Genomic DNA, 18,830 nt, shown 5'->3' with positions numbered 1-18,830 from the left:
TGAGGGATTGAGGGCACATATGAACAGGGGCATAGCCAAAACTTTGTGGGCCCCATAAGCCATTTCAAACCCGCGGCCCGAATGTACATTTTAATGCACCCCGACATCGGTACATATTATGCCGCCCAGCCCGCTCCTACTGCCCGCCCACTACTATGCCCCCTGGCCCACGGTGGCAGTCTGTGACAGGCCATCCCAGGGGCCTGGGCTTGCGCCTACCAGTGTGCTGCGGCTGCCGGCGTCCACTACTTTTCCCCCACCCGGCACCATCACCCCCACCGCATAATAGAGAGAGTTAAGTGACTCGCTCCACCTCCCACCTTACCTATGCCGCATTGTCCGGCGTGCCCGCAATAAAGTTTTTCACGTGAGCACTGAATCCGGCGCAGCGTCACATCATAACATCAAGCTGCGCCGGATTCAGTGCTCACGTGAAAATCTTTATTGCGGGCACACACGCTGAGTGAGAAGAGCCGCAGGTGCTGGATCAGACAGACAGAAGAAGGAGCGAGCGAGGTAACTAAGGTAATTCTTCTCTTGCATGATTATATGTATTGCAGGCAGCATGACATTACATTTATTGTCAATATTTTTTGTTGTGGGGGAAGGGGGTTGGGGGCCCCTGCCTATTTTGCCAGACCCGGGCCCCACAATTTCTGATGTCAACCCTGGAGCCTTTTTTTTTTTTTTTTTTTCTTGTGGCCCACACACTGTTAGACCTTGAATATTCGGCCGGGTTGGGATTTTGAGTTTGACATGCCTGTTCTAAAACATAGCGCCTCCATTTCATTTGTGCCACATTACAGTGTCCTAGTTCATATTATGGAACATTATAGTGCCCTCCAGTTCATACAGTTCACATAGTGCCCATTTCAGACTATGCACATTACAGTGGCCCCTAACCCTTATAACATCAAGTACACACAACTCTCACTGAAAATGGAATGTCTCCCCATTCAGGCTGGGCAATGGGTTGGACCCAACTGCTTAGCATGTAAATCCATGAAAATGGTATGCAACTATATAACCTGGCTCCAGGGTCCCCTAAGCCTCTGCGTCCCATAGCAATGCACCCACTATATCTACGCCCATGCATATGAATAATTGTGATTACCTGTGGCCATGCTAAATGCTTTTGTTCCATTATTGCATTTTATTGAAGCTGCACATTTTAGGTCTCAGTTTCCAATGGTTTGAACTTTGCTTGTTTATCTTTTTAGTAAAAATACTATATTATAAATAAGTGAACTTAATTACTAATGTAAACTTATTAAGCCTTTTAATGTCAACAACTGAATTAATCTCAACTTACTGCCATGGTAATTTGTAAGTTAAGTTAAAAAAAAGGCAGGAGCAGATCACTGTTTCATGGGTGATTTGGATGGTAGTGGAGGAGTGCAGTTCTTTGGCGACTGCTTGGTACAGAGGGAGCCTTTCATTCTATGTAATACGTCCATGAAAACTGAATAAACAACACAACTAATCATCACATTAAGATATGATAGACAGTAGTATATAACTTATTAAAAAGTTGTCCACACAGTGCGAATAACTTGTGCTGCACCATAAACCACAACAGACATAGTTCTCTTTTTTTGGTATTGCATCTTTAATGAGTTTATATTAGATGAGGAAATCCAGAAATATGGATTTAATCAATGAAGGACTAGAACTGCCAGCGTCAAAGCAAGGCGCATCCCCTGCCTCCAGCACACAGGACATCATGGCATCACACAACAAGTGCTGGAGGAGCAGGGTAGGAATGACCATTGGTGGGCTAACTATCGATGATCGTTGCCGATGGTACAAAACCATCTATGGTGAACCATCAATGTTTTTCACCTTGTAATGGCCACCACTGCTAGGGGGCACAGCGAGACACGGACCAAACAGTGTTGGGGATGGGGTTTAGCGGGCCACCCGGAACAAGGCTAATAAGCTCTGTGTAGCTGGCACCGCAGGAAGAAAAAATGGTTTCTATCGATGGCGGAAAATCATTGGATCTCTGCCATCGATGGAAACACCATTGGCCATCGATATTTAATAATCAATGGTTGTTCACTATTGATGGTCAATGGCCATCCCTAGAGCAGAGTGGGAGCTGAGCATTTCCTAAGGTAACTCCAGTAACCCCGCAATGTGGAAAAGTGTTGTGAGCTGCCTCTCTCGGGTGCCATCGGGGAAGCAACCATGCCACAACCTGTACAATGACTCCAGTCACACCCCTCCTTATAGCCCTGACACTGGATGTCCTTTACCAATAGGTTTGAATAAAAAGATGTACCTGTTATTGCAGTGATCAGGAGCTCAGCATCGAGCGTGAGCAGTGTTGCTGAGTCATTTGGTTGCAACAACAGGTTTTAACATAATTTAGTCAGATGAGTGTGTAGATTATTTTAGCAGATCGATAACTATAGTATGGAACCGGAGCTTTGTTAACTGATATGACATTTAAAATATATATGATTCATTTTTCCTATCAGCAGGCTATTACGTGAGAGGCTGAAAAGGAGCTACAAGATAATAGTATATGTTGCCAGGCAAAGGTCTTTAAGAACAAATGCTAGACAGGAAACCTACAATTTCTGGATTTACAGCTAATAGAGCTAAATTAATACTTAACCTTACTAAGTTCATTGATGGAACTCCAGCCATAGCATACTGTAGCTACAAGCTCATTTCCAGGGGTTTAAGATTTGTACATGGACTATTATGTACCTGCAAATTTCCATATTTGTAATATTGACCAACTGCACCGTACAATTCATTGCATTTGGTATATTGTCTTGTTTACAATCTATTCTTATTATCTGGATTTTGTAATCCAATATTCATTGAATCGGTGTATTGCAAACTTAAAGAATGCATTATAAGTAATTTCAGTACATGACAGCACAGGAATCGTAATGAGCAAAGGTCCACATGGACGCTTAAGTATACGGCTTACCCATCTGCACAGTGTCCCTGGAAATTACTTAAAATAATAGTGTTCAGGTTTATTAAACAAACCTAATCCCCCATCCCCCTCCAAAGAAAAAAAAACTATTTAACAAATAATAAATAACTCCCTGTACCCAATCTTGGGTTTCTGGGCATTATACCACCCACGTAAGAATGATAAAGAAATCCTCATCTTGCAACATTATTTATTTCATTCAGATGAATGCATTTAAGGGAATATAATGGAAATACAGTACTTAAAGAGGAATGTGTAATACTAATAATATGTTTATTAAAGAACTTTATTGCCACACCCCTCCGTGTTATGTCACATGGGGGCGAGGTCACAATCGCCCGTGATTACAGCAATGTCTGAAGTGTCCTAAGGAGGCTCCAGGCGGCACTGCTGCATAGATACTGGCAGCAGGGTGCCCTTCTATGCAACCTGCTAGCCAGATGAGGCTAGCAGAAAAAAATCTAAAAGGGCCAGACCAAATGATTCCCCGGGCCTGAGGTTCCCCATGGTACAAAAAGACAATGGGGGGACTTAATCTAAAGGGATCGGCCGGTGTGTAATATATGGGTAAATGGATGTACTGTAGAACCAGGTAAATAAAAACCAGCCAATGTAATAGTTGAAAATCCCTTTTATTGGAGTCACAATGCTCAGGGGATAAGAACTATGCACATGCTTTATCTAATTACTCTGCACATGGGGCGATGTAACGGGAGGGGGGAGGGAATGTACCGATAAATGGATAATAACCAATGTTCAGAATTAGGGTAATGGATTTTCTACTGAATATGGGCATCACAGCCCTAAGTATTTTCATCGCCTCCATTTACTACTTAATATGGGCATCACAGCCCTAAGTATTTTCATCAAACCACTCACGCAAGGATCTTAAGAAGAGCTGAGTTTTACTACTAATTGTTAGATTGACCCAGACAAACCTGCTAACTTTATATGCTCTTTATTTTGATTCATTTATTACTTCCTAATATGTAGGTCCTACCTCCCTCTCCCACTTTGAATTCAAGTTTACCTATTATCCTAGTTAGTCTGTCACAGATAACAAATGTGCCAGGGTTAACTTGTTTTAAACACTACTTCGTTTAATCAGCATCCCAATTAACAGCCATCTTGCCCCCATTAAAACCCTCTAGCTCTTTAGGTTTTGAATCCTGATTAAACTTCAATTTTCATTTAAACCATATCTAACATGACCTAATAGCCATCAATAAACTGTTCACAATCAGCTGTTCATCGTACTTCCACACACACTCTGCAAATCACCACTACCAATTAAATCGAGACCAAGCCCACACCCCTCGTGACATCACAGTTTGGGATAAATACCGCCCACACCAAAATGGCACCTACCATACTCCCTAAGGAAGGCCAGACGGCCGACACGTGTAGGAGAACAACGAGGATTCTAGTATGTACCAAACAAAACAGGACAGGACACCCTAACAGCTCCAAGTCTCCTCCCTATTGAGGGAAGTAGAGCACGCAGACACCCCGGAACGCCATCCGCGTCTGGGAACCTTGCTGTCTCACAACAGCACTGTGCTGGCCACCGGGCGTTGTTTCTGAGAACACTGCAGGGACCACACCGGTGAGCGTCGGACATGTGCCCACCGGAATACGGCCCAGATCATGGAGGAGAAGAAAGAAGGAAGACATCAAAAGTTGACTCTACATGCCATTTAGGTTATGGACTTTCTACCTTGGGAGTGAGGCATGCCTCACCACCCACCGGTCTCCATATATTTAATCCATTACCCTAATTCTGAACATTGGTTATTATTGACCATTCATTTATCGATATACTCTTCCCCCAAACCCCTCCCCCCTCTCCTGTTACATCGCCCCATATGCAGAGTAATTAGATAAAGCACGTGTATAGTTTTTATCACCTGAGTATTGTGACTCGAATAAAATTGATTTTCAACTATTACATTGGATGTTTTTTTATTTACCTACTGAGGTTCCCCATCCCTGGTCTAGGGCTAGGAAGATGTTACTAAGTGCTATTGCTTTGATCTGTCTCATAATCCTCTTAACAAAAGCAAAAGTAGAACATGAATACAATACATTTCAGTAATGGTACAGATTATGAAAAGAAAACAAGACTGCTCCACAGTGTTAATAATTATCATGTAACGATGGGGTTCATGATAACATTGTTGCCTGAGTCTTAAATTTATTTTATTTTTTTTCTATCAATATTTTCAAATAATTATTAATAATAAGTAAATAATATTTCTCTATAAATATAATAAAAAAATTAAATGAGTCCATTAATGTATTCATTAAATAATAAAACTCTCATAAGATCATTATTAATTTCTTTCAATATATAGTGATTGCACTTGTCAAGTGAGTCATCGAGCAACCTCCCATGTGAAAGGCTCCCGAATAGAGGGAAAGAGAATGTAAATATTGCCTTAAATGCAAAAATAATTTGATAGATAAAATATCATCATTATTAGTTTTCAGCCTGATAATAGCAGATCATATATACTGTAATGCCACGCCGATGTTGAACACAGATATAATGCTAAATTTTTATGGGGAACTAACAAGTCCCAAAATGGCATGTAATACTAGCGCTTTTAAAGCATAACAAACCACTGTTCTCTTACAGAGACCTCAGGTGTAGAGTACCAATACTAGTAACCAAATGTACTGTATGCGCAGGCTGGTATGGGGGTGGTTGGCCAGATCAACACCTCATGAGCACAGTCCCACAAGTGTTGTTGGTACAGTATAATCAAGTGCTTTAAATACTCTGTGGCTCTGGAATGCAGTAGTTAATATTTATAGGCACCTCAATGCAATATAGTAGTGTGCAGCTCATTCATAGGATTTTCTCCCACCTATAGATCCTTCACTGACGCGTTTCACTGTTGGTATGACTTTAAACAGAGATGTAACAGGTGTATAGTAGCATTTGGTATTCTCCTCCACCATAATTGTGTTTTTTACATTGCCTATTTATTTCACTATCAATAGTTACCCAAAATGTACTGCTCTTTAATCATGCATATCTCAATATATGTTCTAAATGTAATTAAAATCCATATACCATATAATGGGCTTTAAAAATCTTTTCTTTTTCTTAAATGTGATACATCTCAAATCCCAGCCCTCACCAGGTAATAGTATGCTCCTCTATATCAAGTCTATATTTCATTTGCATAGAACATAAAATACACCAAAATATAAAATACAATGAAAGGGAGATATTTGAAATACAAATAAAAATAATGTTTATAGCTAATACTAAGAGGCCTATTTATAAAATAATATTTGCAGGATATAACCTAAGAGAAACACGTCTTCGGCAGATACCCGCAAATATTAAGGATCCCCCGAATATATGATATCTGCTTCTGTCCCTCCACTTCCAACAGCAGTCCCAGCCCCCACCGCGAAGCTGTCAGTGACCAAGCTCAGCGATGTGAAGCGCTCCGGAGCCTGGCCCCGATAGCATAGGTACCGAATGTACCGATTTACTCACTTTTGAAAACGGCCAAACAGAATTTCATGTTGCATTGCCAACTGTGACACACGGGCAGGAAAAAGACAGGTAAATCGTAGATGAATTGGACAGTCTGAAAAATATAATTTCACAAATGTTGAATAAACTAGAAGATTTATACAGCTAAGCATTTATTAGAAATATGAAGTAGATAGAAAATCTTACTTTATAAAATGAGTTTTGTTTTCCATTTGATCCTTGTCATCTGAAGTCAATAAGGAAAACCAGAGCACAGCTTACAGCACTGAATGGGTACCGTCCCTTTAAACCATTTGTCCATGATACTAGACTGCATTAGAGCAATTAATGGAGGAGGTCGTCTGCTTCTACCATTGCTGGATATGCCAGAAACCATTTACTTCACTTCTGTTATTATGAGTTGTTTTCCTCTGTGTATGGCAGCAGGCAAACTTTACTAAATATACCATTATAATAGAATAAGACAACTACCACCCCTTATGCTCTGCTGTAGCAGCCATTATTCACTTTAAAGGAAAATGCATGTTGTTCTGTAACAGAGATGGAGAAATCACTCACAGATTCCATCCACTGGGACCCCGAGCATTAGCAGGATAAACAGCTTTCAATTAAGTGTCCACAAAGGGGGGTTTAAGCACAATTTAGCTGGATTTATCGAAGTAATAACATTGAGGTGAGTTTTGCTCACACACCTGGGAGTACTTAAAATCCACAAGACATCCCCAGGGCCACATCCCACCAGTCCTAGCGTGACAAAGACGTGTGGCACCTGCACCCTCTGCAGATTACTCAGCACATCCACGTTACAGGGATGGTGGCTCCTCCCCCTGAAGTTCCCGTCTTATGTATAAAGACAAGTGGCCGTCCAGTCACACCTCAGACACTCAGCCATGGAGATACTGGCACTTCTGCTCCTCGCCCTGCTGTCCTGTGCCAAAAGCACTCTGCTCCACCAGGAAGAAGACGAGTTGCCTGAAAACTTCATGGAGGTGCAATCAAGTTTCTTGGAGCCACAGGTAAATCACGGGGTCAGTGACTTATAATAGTTTATTACATTTTCCAAAACTTACATTTTTAAACCATTATCTTAGCAGTTACCTCATAACAATAAAGAGAAGAACAGCACAAATAGGCAAACTGAGAAATCAATCAAGCAGAGAAAAGGACAGCAAGTAGGGGGGCAACATGGTGCTAAGCGGGGGAACCACCTGATGGACATAAGGATAGTCACTTTGCAGCCAGAGCTCAGAAATGGAGACAAAGACGCATATGTGACTTTTAAATGTAACTGTATCCTTACCTGTACACCTAGTGATCAGGGGGAAGATGTATTAAGTATTGGAGAGTGATAAAGTACCAGTCAATCAGCTCCTAACTGCCATTTTCAAACACTGGGTCTATTTACTAAGCCATGGATGGAGATAAAGTGAACGGAGATAAAGTCCCAACCAATCAGCTCCTAACTGCCATGTCAGAGGCTGTGTTTGAAAAATGACAGGAGCTGATTGGTTGGGACTTTATCTCCGTTCATTAGATCTCCATCCAAGGTTTAGTAAATAGACCACCACAGCCTGTAAAGTGACAGTTAGGAGCCAATTGATTGGTACTTTATCTCTCTCCAGCCAGGGCTTAGCACATCTCCCCCAGCTCATATATAAAAAAAAAAAAATCCAATAATTACCACATAACCATTCATATCCAAACTTAGATATTTGTCTAATATGTTGCTAAACAGAGTTGGCCTAGTCCAAAAGGTTTTATTGGTTCAAAGGGAGAGATGATTTACAAAGAATAAGTTCCCAAATCTAGTGCTCAAAGACTCGTAACACAATTTCTTGAATTGAAATGAATGAGAGAAATCAATAACATAAATCAGCCTTCATAGCAGATGCAACAGCTATGGGAATAGGAAAATCTGCACCATTTACAATTTAATTAGTTCAGTAATGAACTATCTATGAGGGGGATGAATTAAACCTTCTAAAAAAGGTTAAGTGGAGAAGTTACTATTGAGCATTATCAAGTACATTTTATAGAATGATAGCTGATTGGCTGCTATAAGTAACGTCTCTATCTGTCCTCTTTAGAATACATCTCTCCTGAATTATCAAAAAATAATAAACACTATGGCAGAGGTTCCCAAACTTCGTCATTACAGTTCAGTTTTTCAGGATATCCATGCTTAAGCCCAGATGCTTAAATTAAATGGACTGAAGTACTAATTACGTCACCTGTTCTCAAGCATGGATATCCTTAAAACCTGGACTGTAATTGTGGAGTTTGGGAACCTCTGCACTTTGGGGTACAGTTAAAAAAAAAAAAAAAAAAAACAAGTGTGCTGTAGGAATGCTGGTTCTTCTAGTCACAAGTGCAGCCTACCTTCTGTAACTGTTCAGGAAATGAAAGGAAAGCCGTATCCCATAATTAGGAAAGGTGATAAACTGATACAATTTCAGTCTTTATTGGATTTGCAGTAAAATTTTAAACTATAAGATCCCTATACATTGGATGTTATCAGGACTATATTTGAGCAGAAACAAGAAATATATATATATATTTTTTTTTCTAAAGCTCAATCTCCAGTAGCTCCAACCAGAAAAATAGCCCTGGATGTTATTATCGATACTGCTAAATATTATAATCAACACAAAATAAATTGTGCAAGTGTAAAGATACATAGCACAAAGAATAGTGACTAGATCATTGAAGAGGCAAGTGGATGAAGGTTTATGTTATGTTTAGAAGAATCTGAGATATTTACAGTTAGATACATTATAAAAAAAAAAACTGACTTAAGAATTGGACATAGCACCAAAATATATCAGTAAGTAGACTACAAACCTTTAAAAATAACATTGTTACTATGATCCCTAGGTCACAACACCTTCATCCATTAAAAAAAGGTAATTTTTCAGAAAATTGTTGCATAACAGCTTCATCCTCTCGCCTCTACAATAATAATCTTAACATTAAAAGAAGAAAACCTTGAGCACCAGAAATATTGGATGTGGTATACATGTCTAATTAATGCACTGATGGGCATATAGATTCACTATTGAACACTTGTGTAAATGTTGCAGTGCTACATGATGAGCCCTGCCTCTATGACACGCACGTGTCACCTTTAACGTCGTATTGAATTGGGAGCACATAGGCTTTAAGATATACTGCTACGTGAAGGGGCTCATTGTGCAGGAACAGATTCCACCCCATTGTGTCACAAAACATTTTTATATCACGACACACGACTGCATGTATACGTTTAGTCAAAAGGGGAAAAGACTTAAAATAAAATGGCATTATGCAATGGTGATTATATGGGAGCTATATAATAACTGCAGTTGAAGCAACTTTGCTATAGTTCACTTATTTGAACAATATATTTTCAGATGATGTATATATTACAGTATTCTAATAATGACAGTAGTGTGTCATAAATAAAACTTATCAAGAAGCTGTTTCAGTAGGTCTGTCACAGCACCAGAAAGTTTGGGAACTGGAAGTACTATTGTACAGCATTAGCAGACATACACAGAACTACATTAGTTAGGGAACGAGCCACCTAAGAACATTACAAGCATTTGTACACCCCATGATTGTGTGTCAAAGTAAAAGGCATATGTATTCTAAATATGAGTGCTGACATTGACTTTGCTCACCCTGGCGGCTTTACTTACATTGCAGATGGATGAAAGCGTCTCATTAAAGCCTCTATCTGATGAGAAAGCCGCAGTAAACTCTTTGCTAAAAACCATACTGCACAGCAGGAATATTCGCAGTTCCTTCCATAATTTCCAGCCACAGAGGTAACAGCGATATCATTATTTCCAGGGATCCTGTGTGTTCACGTTTCCTAGGATAATACGTTTTTTTTTTCCACTGGCAATCATTAACTTGCAATGTTTCTTCTGTATCTAGCTAATTAATTGAAACATTTCTAGATTGCAAGAATGAGATGGGTTCATGCGAGTTAGAGCTCTGGACAGGTGGAGATAAGTCCTTGGTGGCTCTTACAGACTAGCATTTCAGCCTCCTTGTTATCTATATCCATATAATTACAGCCAAACCTTCTAAAGAGGACAAGTGGAGCAGTTGCCAATCAGATGCGAGCTATCATTTACTTAGTGCATTATATGGAATGATAGCTCGAACCTAATTGGTATTTGATAAATTCCCTCCACTGTCTCAGAAAGTGGAGCTGTATGGGAGCACTTGGGTATAGCTTTGAGCGGGGACGTGTGGTGAGGCCAATGGATGTGGAGGCTTTGGCTGCCCCACTTGCACAGATCCCCCTCACACATCTCCCACTAGCACAAAAAATCCGCCCTAGCACAAAAGATTTCCACCCAAACATACACAGATCTCCATGGTAAAAATGTGTAAATGGTGGAAAAGAGTGAATCAGTGCAGCAGGTTAAAAGTTTTCTACGGAAGAGATTCCCAGACCTTCACCACTCTAAAACGCTTAAAAATATATTTAGAAATCACATAACTTGCGCTTAGTACAATATTCACAAGGGTTAGTTCCCCCTGTAATTCTCCAATTTATCCAAAATAGGACACATAGTATATTGAATTCTTTTGGAATCATCCATCTCATCGGACACCGGTATTTGGTACCCAAAAAGAAATAAAAGGTGCATATAGTGAAGCACAATTTAATACAATATAACACAATTACAACACAAGGAGATCTTTGGCATTCACCCCCTGGGCGGGGTATCCCACTGTGGCTTAAATTATCACAATTACCGGATAGCAGCGAGAACTGTCATCGGGCAGTCCTCAATAAGCGTATAATGTAACACATCTGAGTCAGCCCCGGGCACTCCACTGGTCACCGCTCTCCTCTCCGTCTATCCGGCAGCTGAGATCACCTATATCCGGATAGACTGAGAGGAGATCTCTCCCTAGCAGCAGACCCTCCTCACCTATTTCTCCTTTGTGTGTTTCCTCTGTCTGCATATGCCAATTTCCTTCCCTTCTCAGTGCTGCTGCTGAGCTCCCATACCTAAGTACTTCCTGGACTGGTCACCTGGTCGTCAGAGGTGTCCATCAGAGCTCAAGGCACGCCCCCTGTGAGGCATGCCTCCATTAGCTCTTTTTCTCTGTGTTTTATTGGCTGATTCGTAGCCCAGCCCCCATCTCCAGGCAGTGTCTAAGCTATCAGAGGTGAGGCTGAGCTCTTACTGCCTCATCTCTCGTCTCTCCCTGTATTTCCAGGGAGTGCTGCAATTTTGGTGAGTTGTGCCTATAAAAACGATCAGCATAATACAAAGAAGATATTTATATTTATTTATATTTTAGAAGTATCTTCTTTGTATTATTCTAATAATTTTTATAGTGAAAACTCTGCAGTCTGACAGGGAGTATCACATGGGAGGCTCTGCTTACTGCACGTCCCTGGCTTTGGGAGACTTTTAGGTGTTTCTAACATATGCTGGTGAGATTTGGGGCAGTTCAAATTGGGTTTTCCTGCCATGACCTATTTTGTGGTCCTAAGATTGAGTTTGCAGTTAAAACAAAGGACTTCCCTTTGGTATCCCGGCAGTCGTGATGCGGGCGCCGGTATTCTGCCAAGTGTCGGGATTAACACGTCTGCATTTTGAATGCCGGAATATGACCGCATCCCATTTTATACATTAGAACAGTGTGTGCATTTCAGTATTTGGGTTTATATTTTGGTTCAGTACATATTAGTTTAATATCTCACAAGCTTAAACATATTCCAACCTATTTGCCTCCCTCAAGCTTTGCTAAAATAATTGAGTCTATCTAGAGATGGAGAACTTATTGCAAATGTTGAATTTTAGATCTCTCTCAACAAACTGAGTCAAAAAACACTTTGAAAAATACTTGAGTCACTACCTGAGCCTATTAAGGGTAAACTCAGTGTTTATAGCTATTGGAATCCTCAGTCAATGGACACAATCATGAGTAAAAATGATTTATATATACTGTATACAGTGACCGTTCTAGGGGCGGCCAATCGCCTGGGGGCGCGGCAGCAGTCACCCTGCTGGCAACGCCTAATCTGACGGCGCTGCCCGTACTTCCCCGCCGCCATATTTAAAAGCTATGACGGCGCCATTTGTTTCCTTCCACTGGAAGTTCCCGTGGGCCCGGAATGTCATTGCTGTGCGTGACAACGTTGCGCATGGCATTATGGTAGAAGTCGCGGGAGAGAGTGAATGGAGGAGCAGCAGCCTTCACAAGAATAATACGACCCCCATCCCCCCCAAGTAGCAGCTTCGCGGCCCCGCATTTAGTATTTTCTGTCTCTTTTTTTATATTTTGCGGCCACGCCCATGCCCCAATCAGGCCCCCTGAGCTCAGGGCGTCAAAGGTAACATTCACCCCAAGCTCTGCAAAGGCTAGAACCGTAGTGCTGTGTCCTGCTAATTAATCTTGCTAAAAATGGAAAATATGTTTTCTCCCTGGAATCAATGCATGCAGGAATTAGTTATACTGATACTTGGTATATATTATCTGCAGCACAGTCTGTCCAGCCTTACAGGCTAAATTTATTAAAAAAAAAAAAAAAAATTACAGCTGCACTCAAACAAAAGCAAATCTTTCCATACAAAATAACTATCATTGTGTTAACATGCACTTCAATTATACACAATTTTAATGATCATTTGGCATTACATTTACTTAGTAGTGGTGCTTGTTTAGCAGCACTACTGAATAGGGTAGCGCCTGGAGCCTCCATACACACACAGCTCATCCCCTTTAGCTTCCCTCCCTACACACACACACCCCCACCCCCACCACCACGAGGGTGGCTCAGCTCAGCAGCAGGTGATCCATACCCCAGTCTGATGGCTGCTCTCCAGCGCCCTGGCCAGAGCAGGCGCCTGGAGCAGAAGCTCCACTGGAACCACCCTTGCTACGCCCCTGTCCACAGCCTCCTAACTCCATTAAAATCAGACATATTTGTTCTCATATTTGGTGAATAAGACTTGATGAACACACACACCCATACATAGACACTTCCAGATATTACATAACAATGCAAAATTCTTTCAATTATTGGGGCTAATATATAGTTTGTAGTTTTCCTTACATAATGTTAGAAATAGTCAGAAACAAGGTATATAAGGATATCACAAAACAACATCACATAAAATATCAGTCTAGCTTTAATACCGCTCTGCACAGCACTAATCATAGTGACTTATTTCCCGCAATGTCAAGGAGACACAAGTCAAAGGATTTCTGCCGAAAATCAATGGTTTACATCCCATAGTGATGATTTTAAGCAGTCAATGGCTTTCCAGATTGCCCATTCGTATCCATGCTCCCATCATCTGTGCATGTCCCGATATCAACCATGGATGACAAAACCATTTATAGTTTGCGCCTGATGGTGTGAACCATCACCCTCCATATTTTCATCGTGAATGGTCATCCCTACTTGAGTCCTGGGAGAAAAGACCAGGCTAATTTTCACCCTAATTTCTCCCCAGTGAAGAGGACAATCTCCCACTTTCCCTTCGTGATTTCACAATGTCAGCTAGTATGGCACTAATATCAAAGCACTAGGCATATATAAATATATATTATATATACACACATATGAAGAATGAAATTACCTTCATCTCAATGGTTTGCAGACAGAATCTTTCTTACAGTATTTCTGAAAGTCCATGTTTTCTTCTTGTTTAAGGTTTGGCAGAGATGAGCGCAGTTCCATGTTAGGTGACAGCAGGATCCACTCTCGGGGATGGGACTCAGTGCCACAGTTCTGGAGTATGGCTGTCCCCCAACGCTTCGGGAGGAAAAAATAAAAACACAATACCATGTACTATTAAAGACCAGCTAATAAATATCATCCTCACTGCTAGGAAAATACCTAGTTATAGGAAAGGCTGTATACCAGAAATACCAATACATATACATGTAAAATGTTAGGTGTTATTTATGAAAGGTGCAGAAATATAGTAACACACAGCAGCCAATCAGCAAGCAGCTTTCATCAGTATATTGCCATGTAGTCGATCACTGCCAATGTTTGATTGGTTGTTTCTTTCAGAATCTTTGAATGGTCAAATGCTTTGTAAATATTTAGTACGTTTGCTGCCTGTTAGATAAAACACTGATTACTTTCACCAAGGAGACGTAACAACCACCCCTTGTATATAATCACTTTTCTCATGTTTTGTGCATTGTTTTTCCTCATTCCTGAATAGTAAATATTAATAAAATAAAGAAGAACTACCATTATTGGTTTTAATTCATATTGGTTGTTTGTTCTGCCAGCAAATTATGCTGAAGGAGATACTTCATACTTTACCTCATAATTGTACGATAGAATGGCTGGACCTATTTCCAGTCTGACCACACAGGTATGCCCCATGCCGCAGTACTGGTGTGGCCAGAATATATATACACATAGTGAGAGAGTGGTCATCATCTGATGACATTTTTCGTGAATCCCAAATAACCATACATGTAGAACAGAATTAGCAGTTATTTTGGGCCCACAAATGTCGTGAGTTGTAGCCCTTTTAGTGTAATAAGTCCAAATTGGCCATCAGAAGCACAACATGTACAAGCACTATTGGTGGTGTCATCAGCTCCAAGTAAATTGATAGGCTGTACGCTCATGAATATTCAAATCAGTCCACAAAATGGCTGCTGCCGGCTTCCATTTTTGCAGCATTGACACTTTTCTGTTAAGCAGGTGGATTCTATACACATCATGCAGATCACTGCCTACGTAGAACTCTGAGGTCTATTTACTAAGCCTTGGAGTACCAGCCAATCAGCTCCTAACTGCCATGTCGCAGGCGGCGTTTGAAAAATGACAGCTAGAAGCTGGTTGGCCAGTATTTAATATCTGTTCACTTTCTCTCTATCCAAGCCAAGTAAATAGACCTCTCTGGTGCAATACCATCTCCACCGTGTTGTGTTACAGAACATGGACATACAACAAAGTGATTTTATGAATAACCAACTTGATCGATACGTTATAAGAACTGAATTTTGTAATGTAAAACAAGAATTTCGCTCACTTTTGTAAGTTTGATGGGTACTGATAAAATAGAAATGTTCAAAAAACACTTAAAAATCTGGAAATTAGGAACAGATGACAGCTGTACACCATTTGCTGGTAGAAGACTGGCAATGAATGAAAACAAGTTTGAGGTTGTGTGTTTAGTCTTCAATCACTGTTGTGCATTCCACTGCAGACCACCTGGCCTGTTTCTTAAATACATATCAACAACAAGCAAAACAGAGGACTCTAAAAGTGTGTACACACTGGGCAATCAGGAAAGACAGTAATCGTACAGTCGTTCCTGATCCCCTGTAGTGCCTACACTGAACAATCAGTTGTTCAGTGTAGGCTCCCTAATCACTGAACATGCACAATCTGTCGTTATCGACAGATTGTGCTGCATGTTCAGGAGACGGACAATGTCGGAAACGACCAGTGGGAGTGCGCATCGCAGGTCGTTTCCGTCATTATAGCGCACGATTTGTGCACAATTACTGAGCGATTGCACGATTACAATTTCGTAATCGTGCAATCGCTCAGTAATATCGCCCAGTGTGTACGCACCTTAAGGGCTTCATTTATCAACGCATTTTAGCACTCACAATGAGTGATAAAACTCATCGCATAGGATAATTGTGCTCCAGCCAATCAGCTTCCAACTGTCATCATTTGAAAAATGACAGTTGGGAGCTGATTGGCTGGAGCACAGTTTATCATAGGCAACGAGTTCTATCACTCGTGGTGAGTGATAAAACTCGTTGATAAAATGAGGCCCTAAAAGCTATAATTTGATAAAACAGCAGAGAAAAGTAATAATCTGCAAATATGAAGGTGAATGTTTGGAGACATCAGTCCTGATAATGAGGCTAGAAAGCTTTGCGGAGCACAGCGTTGCAATTATTATCTCGCTCATTGTACATACACAGAAAAAAGAAAAACCCAGAATGAGATTCACTCCTAATATAATATACTGGCAACAAAACTGACCCCAAAAGGTAATCAATTGGTAATGGACCGTCTGCCCGAGGTGCTGGGCTTGACAACTCAACTGGGCGGGCATTTAAATTTGCCCACCCAGTTGAGCTGTCAATGACGGCCGGGTCCCTGGGCAATTGGAGGGTCACCCCTACACACCAGCAGATGACCAATATATCTTTCAGATATATCAGCCATCTGCTGTGCTGCTCTGCAGATCAGATAGGTCTGTGAACAACGGCGTTCACAGACATATCTATAGTTTTTTGGCAGGTGTGTACAGCAGATATATCGCCCGTTCAGTGGAACGACCGATATATCTATCAGTGTGTACCCAGCTTTACCCAATATATTGTTGCAGGATGCAGTAACAGCGTTAAATTCAATCTTCTGTCTCTAGTAAAAATCAGGATTTGATGAGCTAAGATAGAAGGCCATCAGTAAAGCATTAGCAGATAAATGACAAAGCACATGTATCAGGGCATTGTCCTGTAATTCTAATGAGATCGGTTCTGTGCTGCCACGTTGCACTTCCGGGTGATCATTCTGTCTGATCCTAACACAGGAGGTATGCACCATAGGCCTGATTCAGGTATGTATGCTAATGCCATCGCAGCTGCTGTGCAACAATATGCAAATGTCACAGACGCCGAATACAGTATTGCAATGCCTGCATGTGGATTTGCAAATCCAAGCATCTGCGTACAAAGTTGCAGCATCTGACGCAGATCACTCCATTATCACAGATCTGAATAACCCTATAGCTACTCAGAAAGGCTGTGGTAACGGAAATGCTGGAGCCATTTTTATTGCGTACAGGATCGCAGACTGACACTCCCCAAAAGCCGTAGCGACACGCCTATCTTCTGCCACCACTCCCGGTCACCTCCCCCAAACACTTCCTGACTGTCAATTACACTGCGATTATGGTAAATAGAACGGGTAGCCAACCTCAGTCCTCGAGAGCTTCTAATAGTTCACGTTTTCCACATCAACCACAGGTGTATTCATTAACACATTTGAAAAGATCCACAGGTGGAGTTAATGATTTCACTTGCGATTCTGTGCAGAGACCTGGAAAACGTGCACTGTTGGTAGCTCTCGAGGACCAGGGTTGGCTACTCCTGAACTAGACGCATTCACAGATTCCCGATAATCTCTCAACTGCATTAATATCGGCATAGCGTGCATCTCTGAATCAGACTCATTCTTATTGATACTAGTGCATGGGTTCTCAAACTCGGACCCCAAACAGTGCATGGTTTCCAGGTCTCCTACAGAATCACAATTGAAATAATTAGCTTCACCTGTGGATCTCTTAAAATATGTTTCAGTGAGTAATGAGTACACTTGTGTACCTGCTGGGTGACCTGCAAAACACTAACTGTGTGGGGTCCTGAGGTTAAAATAAATTATGAATGACCATTTGGTGTTTTGCAGGATGTGAAGTGATCTGATAGCTTAGTCCTGGTCTGTAGAAAGGGTTGGGTATGGGACCCCGGCTGTGAGAATCCAGACACCCCGACAGGGCCAGCATACAGACACTTCTTGTTTGGTATGCTAACCCTCCCTCTTTGGTGCCTAACCCTAACCTCCCCCTCCCCTAAACCTCCCTCCTTAGTGCCTAACCCATAAACTTAACCCTACCTCTCCACACCACGGCACTTCCCTTCGGTATCCCGGCGGTTGGGATGCCGGTGTTGGTAATATCCACTCCGGCACTACGCCCCCCCCGGGCCATTGACTATCTTCTGTAGTAATATTATTAACCATGTTGGCCACCTGGCTCCCGAGACTTGTGCAGCCTTGGTTAGTATATTGAGTATAGCTCTGGGAGCACCTAAGGTTTCAGAATTTAATTCTTTCCTTAGGGAACAATTGGGCTGATTCACGGTTTTACGCAAACTTGATTGCCAAACATCGGAGATGTATGTACACAATCTGCGCATGTGCAGACCTGTGTCTGCGACGACGGTAGTAATACCCCCCAAGTCTGTGATATTACCTGCTCTGCCACCCAGCGCTGCTTCCGGAGGCTGTGGCTTTCGTGACATGGTCTGACTGAATGAGCTGCTCTGCTGCCTGGCCGCATAGTGTTACCTCTGTAGGCTGTAGCAGCCAAATCAATGAAGCTGTGGCTCCCGGGTTGTGGCACTGTAAGAGCAGCTAATAAGGGGCTCAACTTTTGCACACACAGGGTCCCAAAGCACCTGTAGGTGCCTAGTGACCCTCTGCCAGGGTCAGGCTGTGGCAGGGGGGGGGGGGACGGATGCAGGAGCTGTCATAACGCTCGCTCCTCTACAAAGCCTGATTCCAGAAGGAAATTCAAGCAGCCTGCAGGATACAAAGTAAAAAAACCAAACAAACAAACCAAAAAAAAA

General features: G+C 41.6%; 1 protein-coding gene across 5 annotated transcripts; it reads left to right on the top strand.

Annotated features, from left to right (window-relative positions):
* Positions 1–403: 403 nt before the first annotated feature.
* On the top strand, positions 404–14,694 carry NPFF (neuropeptide FF-amide peptide precursor). 5 transcript variants are annotated; one of them, XM_088469178.1, is made up of 5 exons: positions 404–525; positions 6,364–6,539; positions 7,280–7,498; positions 10,155–10,276; positions 14,143–14,694. In XM_088469178.1, exons 3-5 carry the CDS (start codon positions 7,361–7,363, stop codon positions 14,261–14,263), a joined length of 381 nt encoding a protein of 126 aa, XP_088325304.1. In that variant the 5' UTR covers positions 404–525; positions 6,364–6,539; positions 7,280–7,360; the 3' UTR covers positions 14,264–14,694. The 5 variants fall into 5 exon arrangements, with proteins under 5 accessions (XP_088325304.1, XP_088325306.1, XP_088325307.1 ...); XM_088469180.1 differs by lacking the exon at positions 6,364–6,539 and having other exon boundaries at positions 404–516; XM_088469181.1 differs by lacking the exon at positions 6,364–6,539 and having other exon boundaries at positions 7,280–7,486.
* Positions 14,695–18,830: the final 4,136 nt, after the last annotated feature.

Source organism: Taudactylus pleione, unplaced genomic scaffold, assembly GCF_031769625.1.
Source record: "Taudactylus pleione unplaced genomic scaffold, aTauple2 ptg000089l, whole genome shotgun sequence".
In the NCBI taxonomy this organism is placed as follows: domain Eukaryota; kingdom Metazoa; phylum Chordata; class Amphibia; order Anura; family Myobatrachidae; genus Taudactylus; species Taudactylus pleione.
Note: the sequence above shows the minus strand (reverse complement) of the source record. Positions and strands in the feature narration are given on the sequence as shown.

Coding starts and splice junctions, on each gene's coding strand:
- NPFF (XM_088469180.1), top strand. CDS start 7,361: ATGGAGATACTGGCACTTCTGCTCCTCGCCCTGCTGTCCTGTGCCAAA. Junction 7,499..10,154: donor AGCCACAGGTAAATCACGGG/GTCAGTGACTTA, acceptor CTTACATTGCAG/ATGGATGAAAGCGTCTCATT. Junction 10,277..14,142: donor CATAATTTCCAGCCACAGAG/GTAACAGCGATA, acceptor TTCTTGTTTAAG/GTTTGGCAGAGATGAGCGCA.